Raw genomic sequence first — 16,078 nt, forward strand, 5'->3', positions numbered from 1 at the left:
GACGGTTTATAGCTATAAACTGGCAACCTGACTTTCATTGGGGGGCCAACTTTGGGAAATTAAAGAAAGTGTTTGCGAGGAAGATAGCACAGTGGGATTGGTTGGGCAATTATGCCCATCTAGAAACTCTTCATGGCTGTCCAGGTGTCACAGGTGATGCATAGATTTATGAGACCCCCAACCTTATCTTTTGATTTGTCCTTACCCCGAGGTAAGAAGACTCAGACTTCTGACCTGGATTAACCAACTTCCGGTGCTCGCCTCGCTGGGTGGTCGATTAACATTAAAAGGAGGACTGTAGATGCTGCAGGATTTGTAAGAACCCTGTCAAAGAAACTGTGAGGCACATGTTCACAAAATGCCTCAAGCTGTGCTCATTAACGTGATATACTTAGGGCATTTAGTAAATAATTACGATACAATATTAGAACATGAATTTTGGATCTATTGCCTCAACACTAATTCTACCTCAGTCCATGTTGCTCTGTATCAAATTTGGCTGACCATTAGAACACAATGTGAAGGAATACAAGCAATAACCTCAGAAGGAAATCAACCATAAGTAAAAATCTTATTGTAGCATTGTTTACGAAGCTATGCGATAGTCAAGTCCTTACAATCCTGAATACTTTAGAATCCAAAAGAGTTTAAGGGCAGGGTGTTGATTGCAGATGGATATACATGTTAATGTAGATGATTGCAGTGATGATTGTCAACTTGTTGGACCAAATTGCACACTTATTATTAATGAATTTTAAGATTTTGAATGATTGTTTAATACCTTGAATGTCTATTGTCTGAATTAGTTTGATTGGTTAGTGGTCTGTAATACGAAGGACTTCGAAAATTGAAATGTTAAGAATATGTAGTACTTTAATGAATTCCGAACCCGTTCATATGATTTTATGTGTATATGTGTATGGATGTATTTATAAATGTATGTAAAAGTTCTATGAACTAAAAACGTATAAATAAAGCAATGGAGAGTGCCAATTGTAGGTTTCATTTTGTTTGATGGCTTCTGTTTGCACATTATTTGAAAAGGAGAAAGAGTCTTGGTGTCTCTTCAGATCATGCACTCACTGAAGTTGTACTTCGGTCATGCATGGTCTGCACACAGACAACTGTAGCAGACATGCACGTCCAATGGCAGTGAAAAGAGAAAAGTGATGCCCATTTGTCTAGCTACTTTGGAATGTGAGATCATTATTTTCTTCAACTGAGCCCATTTCATTAACAGGAAACTCTTTGTGTCCCCAACAACCGTCCATCTTGAAACAAGCAATGTAATTCTGCCCCATTCCAATTTATTAAGACTAATACAGTAGTTTAATGGATTCAAATTGGTTTTCAATATCAAACAGCACAGTCAAGGGCTTCAGGGTAGTAGAAGAACTGGACCCAGACTGGTCACGAAAGATTTGGCAAACTTGTCTCAGCCCATTTTGCGAGATGTAATAAGCAGAAAGATATTGTATAAAAATCTGCTTTGTGGAGATTTTGACTCAAAGTTTAACTTCCAAGTGTCCCTCAAAACATAGGTCTAGAACAATGACCCACAACACCACACATAGGTCCTGTATTTTCATTAAAGACACACTACAATGGACTTCTAACGTTGGTCTACTATTAAGGTGCTATTTGGAATAATACTTCAGCCAATCATCCTACAACATGGCACCCCCATAAAAACATGCTAGTTGAAATAATGGATACTACATTCTATTTGGAGGCGACCTTGAAAATATCCTGCACTTGGCCTATGCAGATTGGACCACTGCAATACCCTGAACCTCAACGCTATTAAAGATCTTCTCAAAGAACGAGAGATTTAGAACCTTTACAGCACTACTGCGCAGCCCAACTCAGTATGTGAATCTTGCACGACCCTCTGTGCATTAGGTCCCGATGGATCACTTACTCTGCTTGGTGCATCATGCATAATATTTTGAACCAGGAACCCCTCTAGCAATAGTTAAAAAAAAAAAAATTTAGGATTACAATTTTATGAAATCATCAATGCCCTCTAATCAGTATGAAGTCCATTATCATTTTTCAAAATTCTCATCCTCTGCAAGTGGGTTGGGGGGCAGGGGGGAATTTATCCAACTTGTAAAACTTCACAGGGTTTGACAATGCCTCAGCTGTTGTATATGTGGGATTTATAAAGTACGAACCTAGCAGATAATCAACAGGTCCTTTTACAGAGAGCAAAGAACATGCAGCTTTAGTAATAAGAATAACACTATTAGATAAAGTGTCATGCCTTATTAATACTGCTTTTAGGCACCGTAATGATATTATTCAATTTAACGGTACTTCATTTATCCATCACGGAAGGATGAAGGGCTGAACTGAACTGGCTTGGCCTGAAATCTAAGCAGTATCCTGAGGGCTGAAACCAAATGTCTGGGAGGACGACATAGCTTACCTTCATCTTCTCCTACTGGTTTAATGCAATTATGGCATCTCAACATTCTCTTTGGCTACTATGATTGTGTTTTGAAAAGCTGAAAGAAATTACCCTTTCGTTTATAGACTTAGTTGCAGAAACAAGGGAGTTGCAAGGCAGGTGGCTTTCCTGCAACCACTTCGAAATATTTACAGGTGAAACATGCAGCACACCACACACCGGTGGGAGTAATACCCATTACCCAAGAAACCCTGATTCACATAGGGAGTGGTGGAAACTCTCCCCTTAATTCACACATCTTCCCAATTTAGCCTGTGGATAACCTAGCCATCCGACTTATTTTTAGCCTAACCCAAATATAAGAAATGTACAAAGGAGCGTGGGAGCCACTCTACTGGGAACCAACATGGGTCAAATACCATGTTCTATGGAATTTCTTCCACTCGGGGGTCTACAACCACATTTTAGCTCACGTTTAGCATGGGTTTTGACCCATGTTTATTCTCAGTTGAGGGGCTCTCACACTCCTTTGTAAAACTAGAGTGCCACCCTAAGTAACCCAGGGTAATCCAGACGTGGACCCCTTGCTCACAATGTCTTAGAGAGGCTCTGCTTCACCTAACTGATGAGGCCCGACTAGGCCGAAACACGTGTCTGGGGTTGCTGGAGGTACTCTTGTTCAGATGAGATTTGCCTAGCATTTCGGTGCTGGACTGCCTTGTGGGTGGGACAAAGACTGATATGCAAATGGGCATGTCTCCTGAATGGTGCAGTGAGCTAAAACATTGTTGTAGACCCTCCTGAGTGGAAGGAATTATTGGACCTACGTTCGTTCTCAGTAGAGGGGCTCAAACACTCCTTGGTAACCAAATATAAGAAATGCCAACATGGATCAGTATCCTCGACTGCTAGGTAACTTTTACACTGAATATTCTAAGACTAGAACACAGGATTATAAAATCTTCTCAATTTGAATGACATCAAATCAATTTAGTGCACAAAAAATTGTTCTAGCAACAAATTGGCTGCCTTTTATACTGCCCAACTCTAAGCCTTCAATACTAGCTTACACCAACAACTAGATTGATTGCCTCTCAAAGGTGGTATTGAATACAAAATTCACAAGTGAACAGGTTTTTAAAAAAGTATTCACTTTTGCATTAGCGGCGGGGTTTGTGGGGCATAATCATTTTTCATAATGATGATCCTTTTCACTTAGGTTGTTTAGCATATTTTTAATGGAACCCTGGGCCGTCATCCAATCGTAAAGGAAAATGTAGGTGAACACACATTACAATGTTGAATAATGGAAAATGCACAAAAACTGTTTAAAAAATAATAAACATATTTTTCGAGAGTCAAGAAAAAAAAAAGCTAACTTTTTCCAAGGTTATCGTTGCAGATTATTGTATTTGGTTATTTATATAGCACTCTTTTACCCATTTGTATGGAGCCTTGTCCCGATTTACCTACTTCAGGAATTTTTCAAAACCCTGTCCTCGTTTTTTCTTGTGCCTTATGCACATAATACCTTCAGAACACCACAAAACATTTCTGCGACAAGCTTGGCTATATACACAAGAATTTCATTCAGTATATGTGGGAAAGTGTGCCAGTCTGTCGGTTTTCAAAAAAAATAAAAACTAACAGAAAAATACTATACAAGTTGACTTAATTATGTTTGTTACATGCATCCAGAATGGAAAAACATCCCAGACATCTGGCGATGCAGTCCATAGACCAAGTTGTATAGTGAAGCACCAGGATATGCACATTCTAGTCCCGTTCCACCATTTTAACACATTTTGTGATCTTTCATAAACCACCATGTTCCTGGGGCATAGTCTGCCTACCTAAACTGGAAGTACTTCCAGAGTCAGGCCCAATATTATATCAAAATTATAACATTTACATTGTTGAATGAACTGTGGCAGCAAACATTCTTCACTAATGACACTAGCCTTCTGTCTGGGTCACTTATTCTTCAAGCACAAAGTAAACATATCCATTACACAACAATCACCCTGACTACGTACAAAAGGGAGTAGCACGCTTCCGGAAAACTTTTAGACCGCCCAGGGTGTCTAAGAAACTGTGTCTTAATTTCTTCAGGGTATCCATGCTTGCAGTGGTTAGGAACCAGCCAAAATAAAAAGGCAAAACCTCCATCTCGAGTGGACCTCTCAAGCCCTTCAGCTCCTCCATGGACAGTTTCCAGTGACTTTTATCCTTCAGCACATTGCAATCCCTGCGCCACTGGGTTTTGGGCTCAACAAGGATGACAGTAAAATTGTGGGCATCTGCAGTGTCAAAAACGCTTTCCAAGCGCTCCCGGTCATGATGAGTGTCATCCAGGACAATCACATTGACACTTCGTTTTTTGAAGCTTCCAATCAAAGCCTTGTCCAAATCGTCATACTCCTTAGAAATTACAGTTCTTATTACTGGCTTAATGTTATGTTTATCTGCAGAAATAATGCGGGTCGAATCCCGATATTTGTCTTGAATTTCTTTAGCCAGGTAGGATTTCCCACTGCCCGGAAGGCCGCGAAGGATGATTAGAGTTTTGGATTCTTTTAATGTTGCGACTGTCTGTTCATCCATCAGAAAGGGAAAGTTCTGGCTCTCGGCCTGATCCTTCGTTGCAGGGGAAGACATTTTGCTGGACAGGATCGTAGAAAATGTGGACTGGATCTTCCTGGTTATGCCTCTCTTCTAGGAGTGAGAGATGAGAGAAAATTCATTGAGTATACATTATATGACTTATTGCATTAAAAAAGGTTTTATTTGGCCAATATTCCGGGAGACCGGAATTGGAGATTTTATTTTACAGAGCTTGCAGTCAACAGAAATTGCAGTTAGCACAACCCATTTCATCCCAACTCTTTAATGGTTCAAATCTAAACAGTACGCCAAAACAAAGGCATTCAAATAGATATTTACATCGTCCTTGTAGATGAGTTGTTCAAGGGGGTGTTGGGGAAAGATGAAGAATCAACAAGCCAGAGAGAGGAGTATAACAGATCAAAACCAGGAGGAAAATTGGAAGGATCGGAAGGAAGGAACCGAGACCTTACAGACCAAGAAAGAAAAAGTCAAACAAGGGTTGATTAAAAGGTAAAAACATCATTGTGTATCAAAACAAGATCAAGACCTACTGATCAATAAAAACAGGTTAGAAGCGGACTTTGAAAATGGGGGTGTTGTGAATGTGCCTATTGTAGAGATATAAGGCATAGGCTGCAGTGGAATCTCAAAGTTGTTGACTGCTGGCACACCATAATGGTGGGCAATGAAAGTGGGCCACTGGTATAACTGCTACCTCCTTCAATGGTTATCAGATGCCATTGCCTCCATAGTCACCTCCCAGGAAGCAGATTGCAGGCACTTGCACGCATCCGAGCACCGCCTACAAACTGAATAGCCCAGTTGCCTAGTACTTTTCCAACTCATGAAAGGTGCAGGATGCGTTTTGCTTCTGTTCAAGAATGGGAGGGAACCACAAGGGAGGTCGAGATGGTGGCGGAACATGAGTGGTTGCTTTGTGCTTCTGAGAAGCTATAAGTGTGATGGGGGGCTGGCAAAATACAGTATATATTGTCTTTTATAAGGGAAATGAGGAGCCATGAGTGGGAGTTGAAAAATGCACCAGGTATTTATTTGTGCTGGCGGTAAATTGACCGATTGAGAACCCTACATTTTATATTTAGGGAAGAATCAATGCGAAAAGGTTGCGAGATGCAGAGGTTTTCCTTGTTGCGGCAGGAACAAGCTTTTATAGTGCAACAATCACCACTGAAGTGGTTTTACAGCGCTGGTACCTTGCCCGAACACATGTTGAGCATAGCGCCCCAGTACTAGGTAACCAGACCATACTCTGAAGGAACTAGAAAGGGAAGCAGGGAAAAACGTGCCTGAAGGTGGCAGGGAGAAAGAAGACAATAGGGATGCAGAGACATCACAAATTGGGAGGTTATGATGGGATTGAGGTAGAGGGAATTGGATTGCATGATGAGCAATATTAGGCGGATGGGGAAAGTGTAGGGCACACCCGGTCTGTTGTCTGGCTATACAGTGGTTATCCATCACTCCATCGTGAAATAAGTGTAATGGCGGGTGGAAAGTGGTTGGTTTGTCGTGAATTGGGAACACAGTTGTGGATAGATTTGCCATAAAGGCTTAGTGTGTTGAAGACCACTCAAGTTGAGCTCCTGTTGCAAACGCCACACTTGAAGCCCCACACTTGAAACCCCTATGTGGAAAAAAAACAGGTTGCCCACATACCTGATGTGTGCATCTTTACATTTTAAGTAATTCATTATATGTTCAAATAATTTTATTTGTTTCAAAAACAATTTATGAACAGTTGACATGCCCCAAATTACAGCAAGATGCTTCTCTACTCCATGATTGCATGGACACCTTTTGGATGAGAAAGTACTCGCTATATACATCCCTAAGACCTACAGCATGTTTCATCAGACTGCGGGGTGGGGGGTGGGGATCTCGTACAGACGTGGAACCGAGCCCTTCTGCACAGAACAAAAGCACACATTCTAATGTAGAAGCCCAACCCTCCACTTAATTCCCCCATGCCCTTAACCATCAAACGCTTCCATGATACATGGTCGCAAGCCTGATTTGCCTCTGGCCCACTAAGAAGGCCTTGTAAATGCACGGATCACCCATGCAATCCCATCCTACTGCACCCCACTCTGTTATGTGCGAGGGGGACATCCCACAGCCAGTTTCAGTAAACTAATTAAACCCCGCCCACCCAACACCAGTCCCCCACCCCCTGAAAGTGCGAGAAATTGAAAGTTCCTTCAGTCCATTTTGTCACCACCCCCTACCCACTGACATACCCTGCCAGAGAAATGGCGGGGGATGTCAGTGGTGTGTGCAGGTCTGGGGCCGGATTATAAGTGGTGTGTGTGGAACTGGGGGTGGAGCTAAATATTGAATGACGCGCGTGCCCTGAAAGTGCATTTTGGGAACATAAGAATGACCACCAATTTATCAAATATCTGTGCTAGTAATTCAATCGTTCATTCCTTCCGAGCATGCAATGCACATTTGGTATGGTGCCCATTTCTTCTGTCAGAATAGTCACCCAGTAAAATGTGTGCAAAGCATGAGACCTACATACAGCTTTGGACGGTTTCATTGTTTGAGTGGGCTGTTCAGCAAAGGACGACTTTCAGATGCAGTCGGAGGTTGTTGCATATCACGGCTCAGCTGCACGCATAGAAACACCGACTATGGACTATGGGTGCAGCTGAGCGGCGATATGCAACAATCGCTGTAAACCTCCCCCAAGTTGAGGAAGATCTCTGGCGCTGACGGCAAGAGTTGTGGCAGTTTTGTGAACGCTGTCTCAGACACTGTGTTTAGGAGACTCCTGGCAGTCAGGGGCAAAGAGCTTCCTCAACTTGGGGGGTTTTGGGCCTCATGTCTACACAGAATAGCACTCCACCAAGACATTTTTTGCCAGAAGGCAGGTCCATCTTGTTCCGGGCAAATTCCTTCCTTGTCCCCCGCACCCCATCAATCCCCACCCACATCCTCCTTACCTTCCCTCGGCCAACACCCAAAGTTCACCCAATGGCTGCTCCTGCTGCAGTTCACACATGCACTACTTCCCAACAGGCGATCGTTCGGTAAAGACAGCCGGTTGGGAAATAACCTGCGGCAAAAGGGAGCTAAACTGACATTACACCCATCTGCTTCCTTATTTGCTTTTCAGCCTTGACTATTGGTGGTGCATAAGCTAACACTTTTGCTTTGGAGTAAAGCTAGGAGGGAAGATGGGATGTGAAGAGGGATACACAGCTGAGTGAGGTTTGGTGCTTTATAAATCCAAAAAACAAAATAAAACAAGACGGCCCTCGGACATCGTGGCGCGGTTACATAATACTTGCTTAAAAGAACAAATTAACTATATTGAGCTCACAGAATAACAGTTTACATATAAGCAGTATATCAGCTCAAAGAACAACAGTTTACATATTTACAAATCAGTAGTACATATCAGTGACAATAATGTAAGCATTAGGCGGGGAGGTTTAGTGGAAAAGTTGTGTTTGAGGGCCTTGCGGAATGAAGTGAGGGATGCCTCTTTCCTGGTGGTGGGTGGTAGCACCAGGGCTCCAGATAAGGTGATTACCAGGCCTTTTTACGCATGAAAAGCTTGTAAATACACAAGCTTTATTATTTTCCTGGGTACATTTACACACAGGTTTAGAGCAGAGGGCAGTGCAAAGGTCAGGTTACTTGACAGAAACCAGAAGGCTTCTTGCGATTTTTATCTACATGGATATAATTGTAAGCCACCTCTGAAACAGAATGCATTTCTCTGAAGTCTTTTTAAAAAAAATAAACTGCACACTGATAGAAGGAATGGTTTCTTTCCATTCAGTTTCAGAAGCACTATGCATGTTTTCCTAGAATTTTAGGATTTTATAATTAATACGATGGAAAACTAAGTTGCAATTGACATTTTTTTTTTTTTTTTTTTACAAGTTATGCCTTTTTTTCCAGTGAAAGCAAACCAGTATTGCACAATTGTATTTTTCAGAGTTCCGTTGCTGTGTGCATAATCATGCAGAGGCAGATCATTTTTACACTTTAATTTACAGTCCAATTATAAAAACAGTGTGTAAAATGATGACTATGCACAGTCTAGTTTACATCCATACAACCTGCAGTCAATGGGGTACATTACTATAAATGGTCAGTGGCAGCAGAGTCTTTGCTCAAGGGGGACTAATTGTCATTACACTGATCACAGGTGTTCTAGCCTCTCAAATCTTCAAGGCTACAAATAAAACATCCAAAACGTGACTCAAGAAAGTGCAAGCGCTGTTCAAAAACAAACAAATGAAAGTTACGTTGGTAATTGAAATAGAAACTCAGCAAAAACTGTCCCTGTGATAATCCAGATGGGTATTTAACTTTATGTAGCGCTTCATAAGTGGTTTGTCATACATCTAGGTACTGTGATCATTATACCTTAGTCGATACTCAATTAACCAACCTCTGAAGGATGTTAGCCAGTAAAATAGCTCAGCAGGTTGAGCACTCATTGCTGCAATCTCTGCGTGATCTGTGGGTTCGAATCCTGCTAGTCCAACTCAGCCTTTCATCCTTTCGAGGTCGATAAAGGAGTACAGACTTTGGTTTAGTGGTAATTGGGATAAATATGTTCTATGTACAGCGCTTTGCCAAAAGCGTTATATAAATAACCATTTGACCACAAAATTAGATATAGAATTTAGCATGGAGTCCTTGCCTCTCTGCACTGTTGTTTCATAACATTGGCATACCATTAGGTAGTAATAGCTCCAGGAAATTAGGACTTTCATTAAACATCAAAAGACAATTCTGCTATCGAATCTCCAAAAACACAATACCAATTCATGTATGCTTTACTATGTAATTGGCTAGGTTTTTGTGATTTCAACATTTAAATATATACAGGAGAGCTCAAATGGGCAGAAATAATGAAAGGTGTATTCTGTCACAATCCAGAATGCTGCCGCATAGTAATGATTTCCATACAGTTTTTTCACACGTCGGCTGGATGTCGCATACATTTTACTCTCTTGCGAAGGAGAAAAGTCATTTTTACTCTTAAAATCACATTTACTCTCAACGTTTAAAAATAGAGAGTAAAATACTCCCACCTCAAAATCTTATCTGGAGCACTGGGTAGCACATTCCAGTTTTTGGGAGCTAGGACAGGAAAACTGGAGCCTCCAGCTTTTTGTCATTTGAAGGTAGGGACTGCGAGTTGGTTGCAGTGTTGGGTCATCTCAGGTCTGTTTGAGGTGGCTCGGTGAATAACTTCTGATAGGTAGGGAGGTGCTGTTTGGGACAGGCAGGAGTGTGTGATGGAGAGTGTTTTAAAGAGAATGTGTTCCCTTACAGGGAGCCAGTGGGTGTCCCGTCTGGCCTGGGAGTTATGCTCTTTCTTAGGGATGCTGAGGGCTGCTCTGAGTGCATTGTTTTGTGTGGTTTGCAGTTTCTTCATGTTTTTAGCTGATGTGCCTAGGAATAGGACGTTGCAATAGTCTAACTTTGCACCCACCGTAGCTCTGGCTACAGATACAGTTTTTGGGGGATAGGTAGGGTTTGACAGCGTTAATGATATTTGTAGTTAAAGCAGCAGAGGAGGCGATAGCGTTCACTTGATGAGACAGAGTGTGGAGTCTAGGTATACCCCTAAGGTTTTGGCTGCCGCAGCGGTAGTGATAGTTGTGTTGTCAATTTTGAAGGATGTGTATTTACTATCCATTTTATGAAAGATTTGTTTGGGGCCGCCCAGTAGTATTTCGGTCTTGTCTCCATTGAGGCATGCGCCATTCGGCGCCATCCAAGTCTGGATGATGGCATAGATCTGATGGAGTGTGGCTGCATCTTGATCATATGAGCCAGTGAGTGGGAGAAGAATGTGTGTATCGTCAGCGTAATTTGGATACGCTATGCCATGATCAACAAGGTCATTGAAGAGGGGGAGGGTGAAAATGTTGTAGAGAGGGTAAAGTACAGGATCCCTGGGGGACCCTGTAGTGGATTGGGTTGGGGGTTGCACATGCCTTATAAGAGAATACTCTCAAGAGTCTACCTTCCAGGAAGGAGGTGATCCACGAGGCAGCTTGATGGGAAAATTGTGCTGCATCCTTGAGGTGTTTACATAGGATTTTGTGGTCTACAAGATCGAAGGACGCAGACAAGTCTAGGAATAGGAGCAGTGCTGGCTTTCCTTTATCCATGATTTGATCTAGTTGTATTGTGAGATCGAGTAGGGCGGTCTCATTACTGTGTCATGGCCGGAAACCTGACTGCCTCTTGCCCAGAATGTTGTTTTCTTCCCGAAGTGTTGGATTTGTTGGTAGGCTGCCTTGTCTAATATCTTGAACAAGAAAGGAACGGTGGTGATTGGTCAGTAGTTGTTGGGTTGGTCAGGGGCACCCAGTATTCTTTGAGTGATGGAGGGACGATGCCTGTGGAGAGTGAGGCATTGATAAAAGCTGTGAGGAATCTCATGCTGTTGTCCCTGCTCGCTGAGGGGGAGACCTTTTCCATGAGACCAGGGAGGTGAGGCTACTACCTAATCGTCCCTCTGGGAATGGTACTCAGCAGGTGGATCTCATGGGGAAGTATTCCCGCTCTGGGATACAGGGACAACATCGAGAGCCAACGCGGTACAACACACATTCACCCACCTTTCTTTCCTAATCTTCTTTGCCTTCCTCTGATCCTATAGGTAACTATGTATCTCCGTTACAGCAGTGATATTACTACTTGGAAGAGGAAGAGTAGGGCCGACTCCACTGAGCTGTCCGCTCAAAGTGCTGAGACGAGAAAGATCAGGACCAACTCCACTGAGTCATCCTCTCAAAGTACTGTGGTGAAGAAGATACAGAGAGTCCTAAGCAACCTCTCAGAAAACCAAAGTGAACGGTCTAAGAATCCAGTCACAACTAGCTTAAAGATGGAAGAGGGACTAAAGTTGTTAGTCCCTCCTCTGGGGCACCGCGAGCGGAGGTCCTTGCCCATACCAGGAAGAGCTGAGCCTGCAGCTGCTGACCGTGACGAAACAGGGAGATTTCCGGAATTCCTACCTGCTAAACTGAAGTGTGACGTGCCAAGAATGAGCAAGACAGAAAGGCCAGGAGCAGGAGAGTGCCGCAACTACGCACTGCATGGCTCCACAGAAGAGTGGTGGAGCCACAGAAACTAGCGCAAGCAAAGGAAACAGCTGAGAAAAGCTGCAGACGAACAGAGACCCGAGAAGGAGGCGAAGGACCGGGATCCCGAGAAAGTACAGGGGGTGACCGAAACCATTGTAAAAGGGGCCCGAGACCCACACTTCAGAAACCTGTATGATGCGGTCTGGGTCCCGCAATTGAGAAACCAATACGAAGGGGTTTGGGACCCGCATTTAAGAAGCCGGAATAAAAGGGGACGGAGACCTGCAAATAAGAGTGAATAAAAGGGGGTCTGGGACCTGTATATGAGAAGGGGTCTGGGACTCACATTTGGGAAAAGCAGACCCTGGTGGGAGAGTATACCAGGGCTGTCGAGTAAACTACCAAGTGAAGCCTTAGAAACGCCTAGGAAAGGGAGACATTGCCCCTACTTTGCAAACCATACCATCCAGAAGAAGGGAGTCATTCTTCTGGACCCTGACTGGACAAATCCATTTGAGTTTTACAAGTGTGAGGGTTGGAAGTAGGATTTTGGCACAGAGCAGTGGACTTTTTAGTTACAGACATGGGCAGGGAAACACCTCCTAGAGTTTGGGTTAGATAGGTTTCCTTTGGTATAAAATAGCCCAAAAGCATGCCTCCTATGTGTCAGTCTCCTCCTTCCACACACTCGCACCACCCATATACTACTCACGATTGCCACCCACTATCTGCCCCACCCCACACAAAACACATCCTCCTAGAACTTCAGAGCTAGCTCTACCAGACAGGAACATCAATCCTTGTGCTGCATAGGGCATACCAATGTTATTTCTCGTCAGTTTTCTGAGCGTTAATGGTCTAAATTGCAGCTGGAAAAACAATTGTGGTGTAATAAAAATGTATTAGACAGGTGTGCCTTCAGCCACTTGGTTCATCTATAGCATTTGTGTCCTTGCATGAAAGTCTGTTAAAACAAGCACCAACAAAGTCTGGAGTTTTGGCACGTGTACAGCTATTCAAAAGGCATTTACCAGGCACGGCCATCATATCCCAGGTTCTCACAACATTGTCCACTTGTTGCCATATTACGTCCATGTAGTACCTTTATGGCAGAAAAGGGCAACTGCCTATCCCAAGCCTACACAAAAGCCAAAACTCTTGGCTTAGCCAGTGCTTGTTCTCTATGGACACAGAAGTTACAGCCTTACAGAGCGGGGGTGGTGAGTCTTCTAACCAGACATCCTAGCGCAATTCCATGAGTGACTTAAATATACTTCCATGCCTTAGCCACAGTTTCTTTTAGATTAATATTAAGAAGCACATTTTTGGGAAAAACACTGGGGAGGTGCCAAATAAACCAGGGTCTTAAAAACATTTCTCAGCATGGCTCGAACAAAACGAACGCCTATCCAAAAGAGGACACAATTCCTTCTATAAAAAAAAGTTACAATGGATTACTCCACCAACCTGCTGCCGAGGGCTATATAGACAAGAACAAGATTCAGGCAGGTCTTGGAAGCCTACAGAGAAAATAAGTCACACCTCACAGTTCCCAAACTTAAGAAAAGAAATATTTTCCAGGCAAAGTGTTCTGCCTACGCTATAACCTCCCATTTGAGATTAGAATCAATTACATACAACTACTCCTTGTTTTGAAAATTGTTGGTATCCAGGTTCTTCAGGAGGATCTGCAACCGTTGTTGTCCGATCGCGTTTGTTTTATCATTAGTGTTGTCTTTAATTCGGATCTGCTGTTTCGCAAAGTTTTATTCTGGACGGGGTGTGTGTATTTAACGCTTCACTGTAAACTAGTTGTGCAGTTTTCACATCTGCCTCCAAGCCAGGTGGGTGCCTTTAACAAATGTAAACAGAATTCAACTAGTGCATAGCATTTGCGCAAATTCAGAGTCATTGCCCCAGTTAATTTTATAGAGCACATCTACCAGAACATGCTGTGGAAAAAAAATAATCACAGGAGCTACCTTGGTCTCGTCTTCATGGCTAGTCAGGTTCATCATGCCACGGAATTAGGCGACAATCACTTATAGGGGGGAGCCAGACGTGGGACTCCCGGACCCCAGGTGATCAGCAGAAGCCACCCCACTAAGTGATGCAACTCCTACAAGGGGTGTATGGGGAATACCTTACAGCCCACCCAGTCTCAACTCTCTGCACCTGCAGCAGGCCACACAACCAACAGATGGGAAAACGCCATCTGTTGTGACCCACCCAAAGATGCCGATTTCTTTTATTTTTAAATGTTTATTGGTTATATTCTTACTTATTTGCAGAAACAAAGAAAAACAAAGCAATCATTTACATCAGAAAATTCCAACATCACATTCACTAAAAATTATCAATTTAGAATCGCAAATTAATTGGGTGGAAGGAGGAAAGCAAAACACTGCAAGGTGCAGGGAGAGTCACCAAATGCATCTTAAAAATAAATTACACATTAAAAGAAAAACCAAGAATACACCATCTTGCTGAAAATCCGAATGTCCATGATATGTTCTTTTTTTTAAATCCAATAACGGCTGTATATCAAGCCCGTCCCAACACCTTCTCCCTTAATTTCCTTACCACCCCCTCCCTTTATTTCCAATTATTGAAGTCCTGTCAACATACTACTCATTAGATTTGCTTCTCGCAATGCACCCTCTACTAACTTCAACACTGCCAAAGTGAGGCGGGGCCTTTCTGCCATCAGAATCCATTCCCTCCATTCCTCTAGGGACATTGTCGTCACTTAAGGGGCAACGTTTTTCAACCTTTCATTGCAGATGCTCCTCAAAGCACTACAGGAAGTTACCAAGATTCAACAAACTCATTAGACCCGCAATGTCTACATTGAGATTAATTCTGGTCAATCATCCTTCTTGACAACAGAACCTCCTTTGTAGGTAAAATATGTAAACATCCAAGTAGCAAATCTCTGTAATAAGCAGACGGGGACATCACGAGATACAAGGGGTGATTATTAAGGCCCCTTCGGTCCCTATCTTGAGTGGGTATTTGCGTATCTCTATCCCTCCCATTACAAGTGCCAGTCCAATGAATCTGCTGGAGTTTTTTTTAACCATCTGTGGGTTTGATATAAGATCATTTATCTCAATCCCTTTTTCAAGAAAGATTGACTCTATAGTATTTCTCCATCTTGTTAAACCCTGATCTCTCTTATAGAGTTCCGATCTAAATATACCAAATAGGACTATTGATTTTGCCAACCTACATTTCCTGTAGATTGTTAATGATTTCCAAAGCACAATAGATTTGAGAAACTGCAAACGAAGCTCATGTCTAATGGTTACCACAGACAATGACCGTGGTAGTCTTAATATCTTTCGCCAAACCTACCCTCAAGTATAGACCACACTTGCCTATGCCTACTCAGCATCACTTCTGCTCCGTATGTCAGAACTGGTGTCACTTTCGGCCGATAGAATATTAAAATCAGAAGCAAGGAGTATTTACAGTGCCTCTGGATCAACACCTTAGCCTGGTTAGCCATATTCATGGCCTTTAGCTACAAAGTTTCACAATGAGCTTGTTCATCAATATTTTTGTTAATAATGACTCCAAGGTAGATCATAGCGTTTACTACCTCCAATTTCTGCCAGTTAAATTTCCTCTTTAATTTTCCGGCAGCAGGACCCATTATCAGTATTTTAGACTTTTTAACATTCATTTTAATTTGGTTAGTTTCCAAAAATATATTGACCCCTTCAATCCTACGTTGCAGACCAATTTGCGTGAGATCCAGAAGAACTATATCATCCGCATAGTTAATCCAAGGAATGTCCATGCCATTCACCTTTGGAGGAAAGGCTCCAATAGCCCCCTCTGATTCCCCCCCCCGGTCCTTCCGCCCAAAATCTGAGATATATAGGCTAAATAACAGCAGGGCCAACAAACCCTCCATGTTTTATCCCCCAACGCGTTACAATTTTTTCTGTTGGGGCACCGGATT

The 16,078-nt window shown here is 42.7% G+C and overlaps 1 protein-coding gene across 1 annotated transcript in view; it reads right to left on the bottom strand.

Moving 5' to 3' along the window:
* CNP (2',3'-cyclic nucleotide 3' phosphodiesterase) overlaps nt 1-16,078 on the bottom strand; it is a 96,836-nt gene that overhangs the window by 46,554 nt on the left and 34,204 nt on the right. Inside the window, exon 2 of the mRNA XM_069634494.1 lies at nt 4,450-5,128. Coding sequence (XP_069490595.1) covers nt 4,450-5,128 — 679 coding nt within the window. The remainder of the gene's footprint in view (nt 1-4,449; nt 5,129-16,078) is intronic.

The sequence above is a fragment of the Ambystoma mexicanum genome, chromosome 13 (genome assembly GCF_040938575.1).
Source record: "Ambystoma mexicanum isolate Mex_15411 chromosome 13, UKY_AmexF1_1, whole genome shotgun sequence".
Lineage (NCBI taxonomy): Eukaryota > Metazoa > Chordata > Amphibia > Caudata > Ambystomatidae > Ambystoma > Ambystoma mexicanum.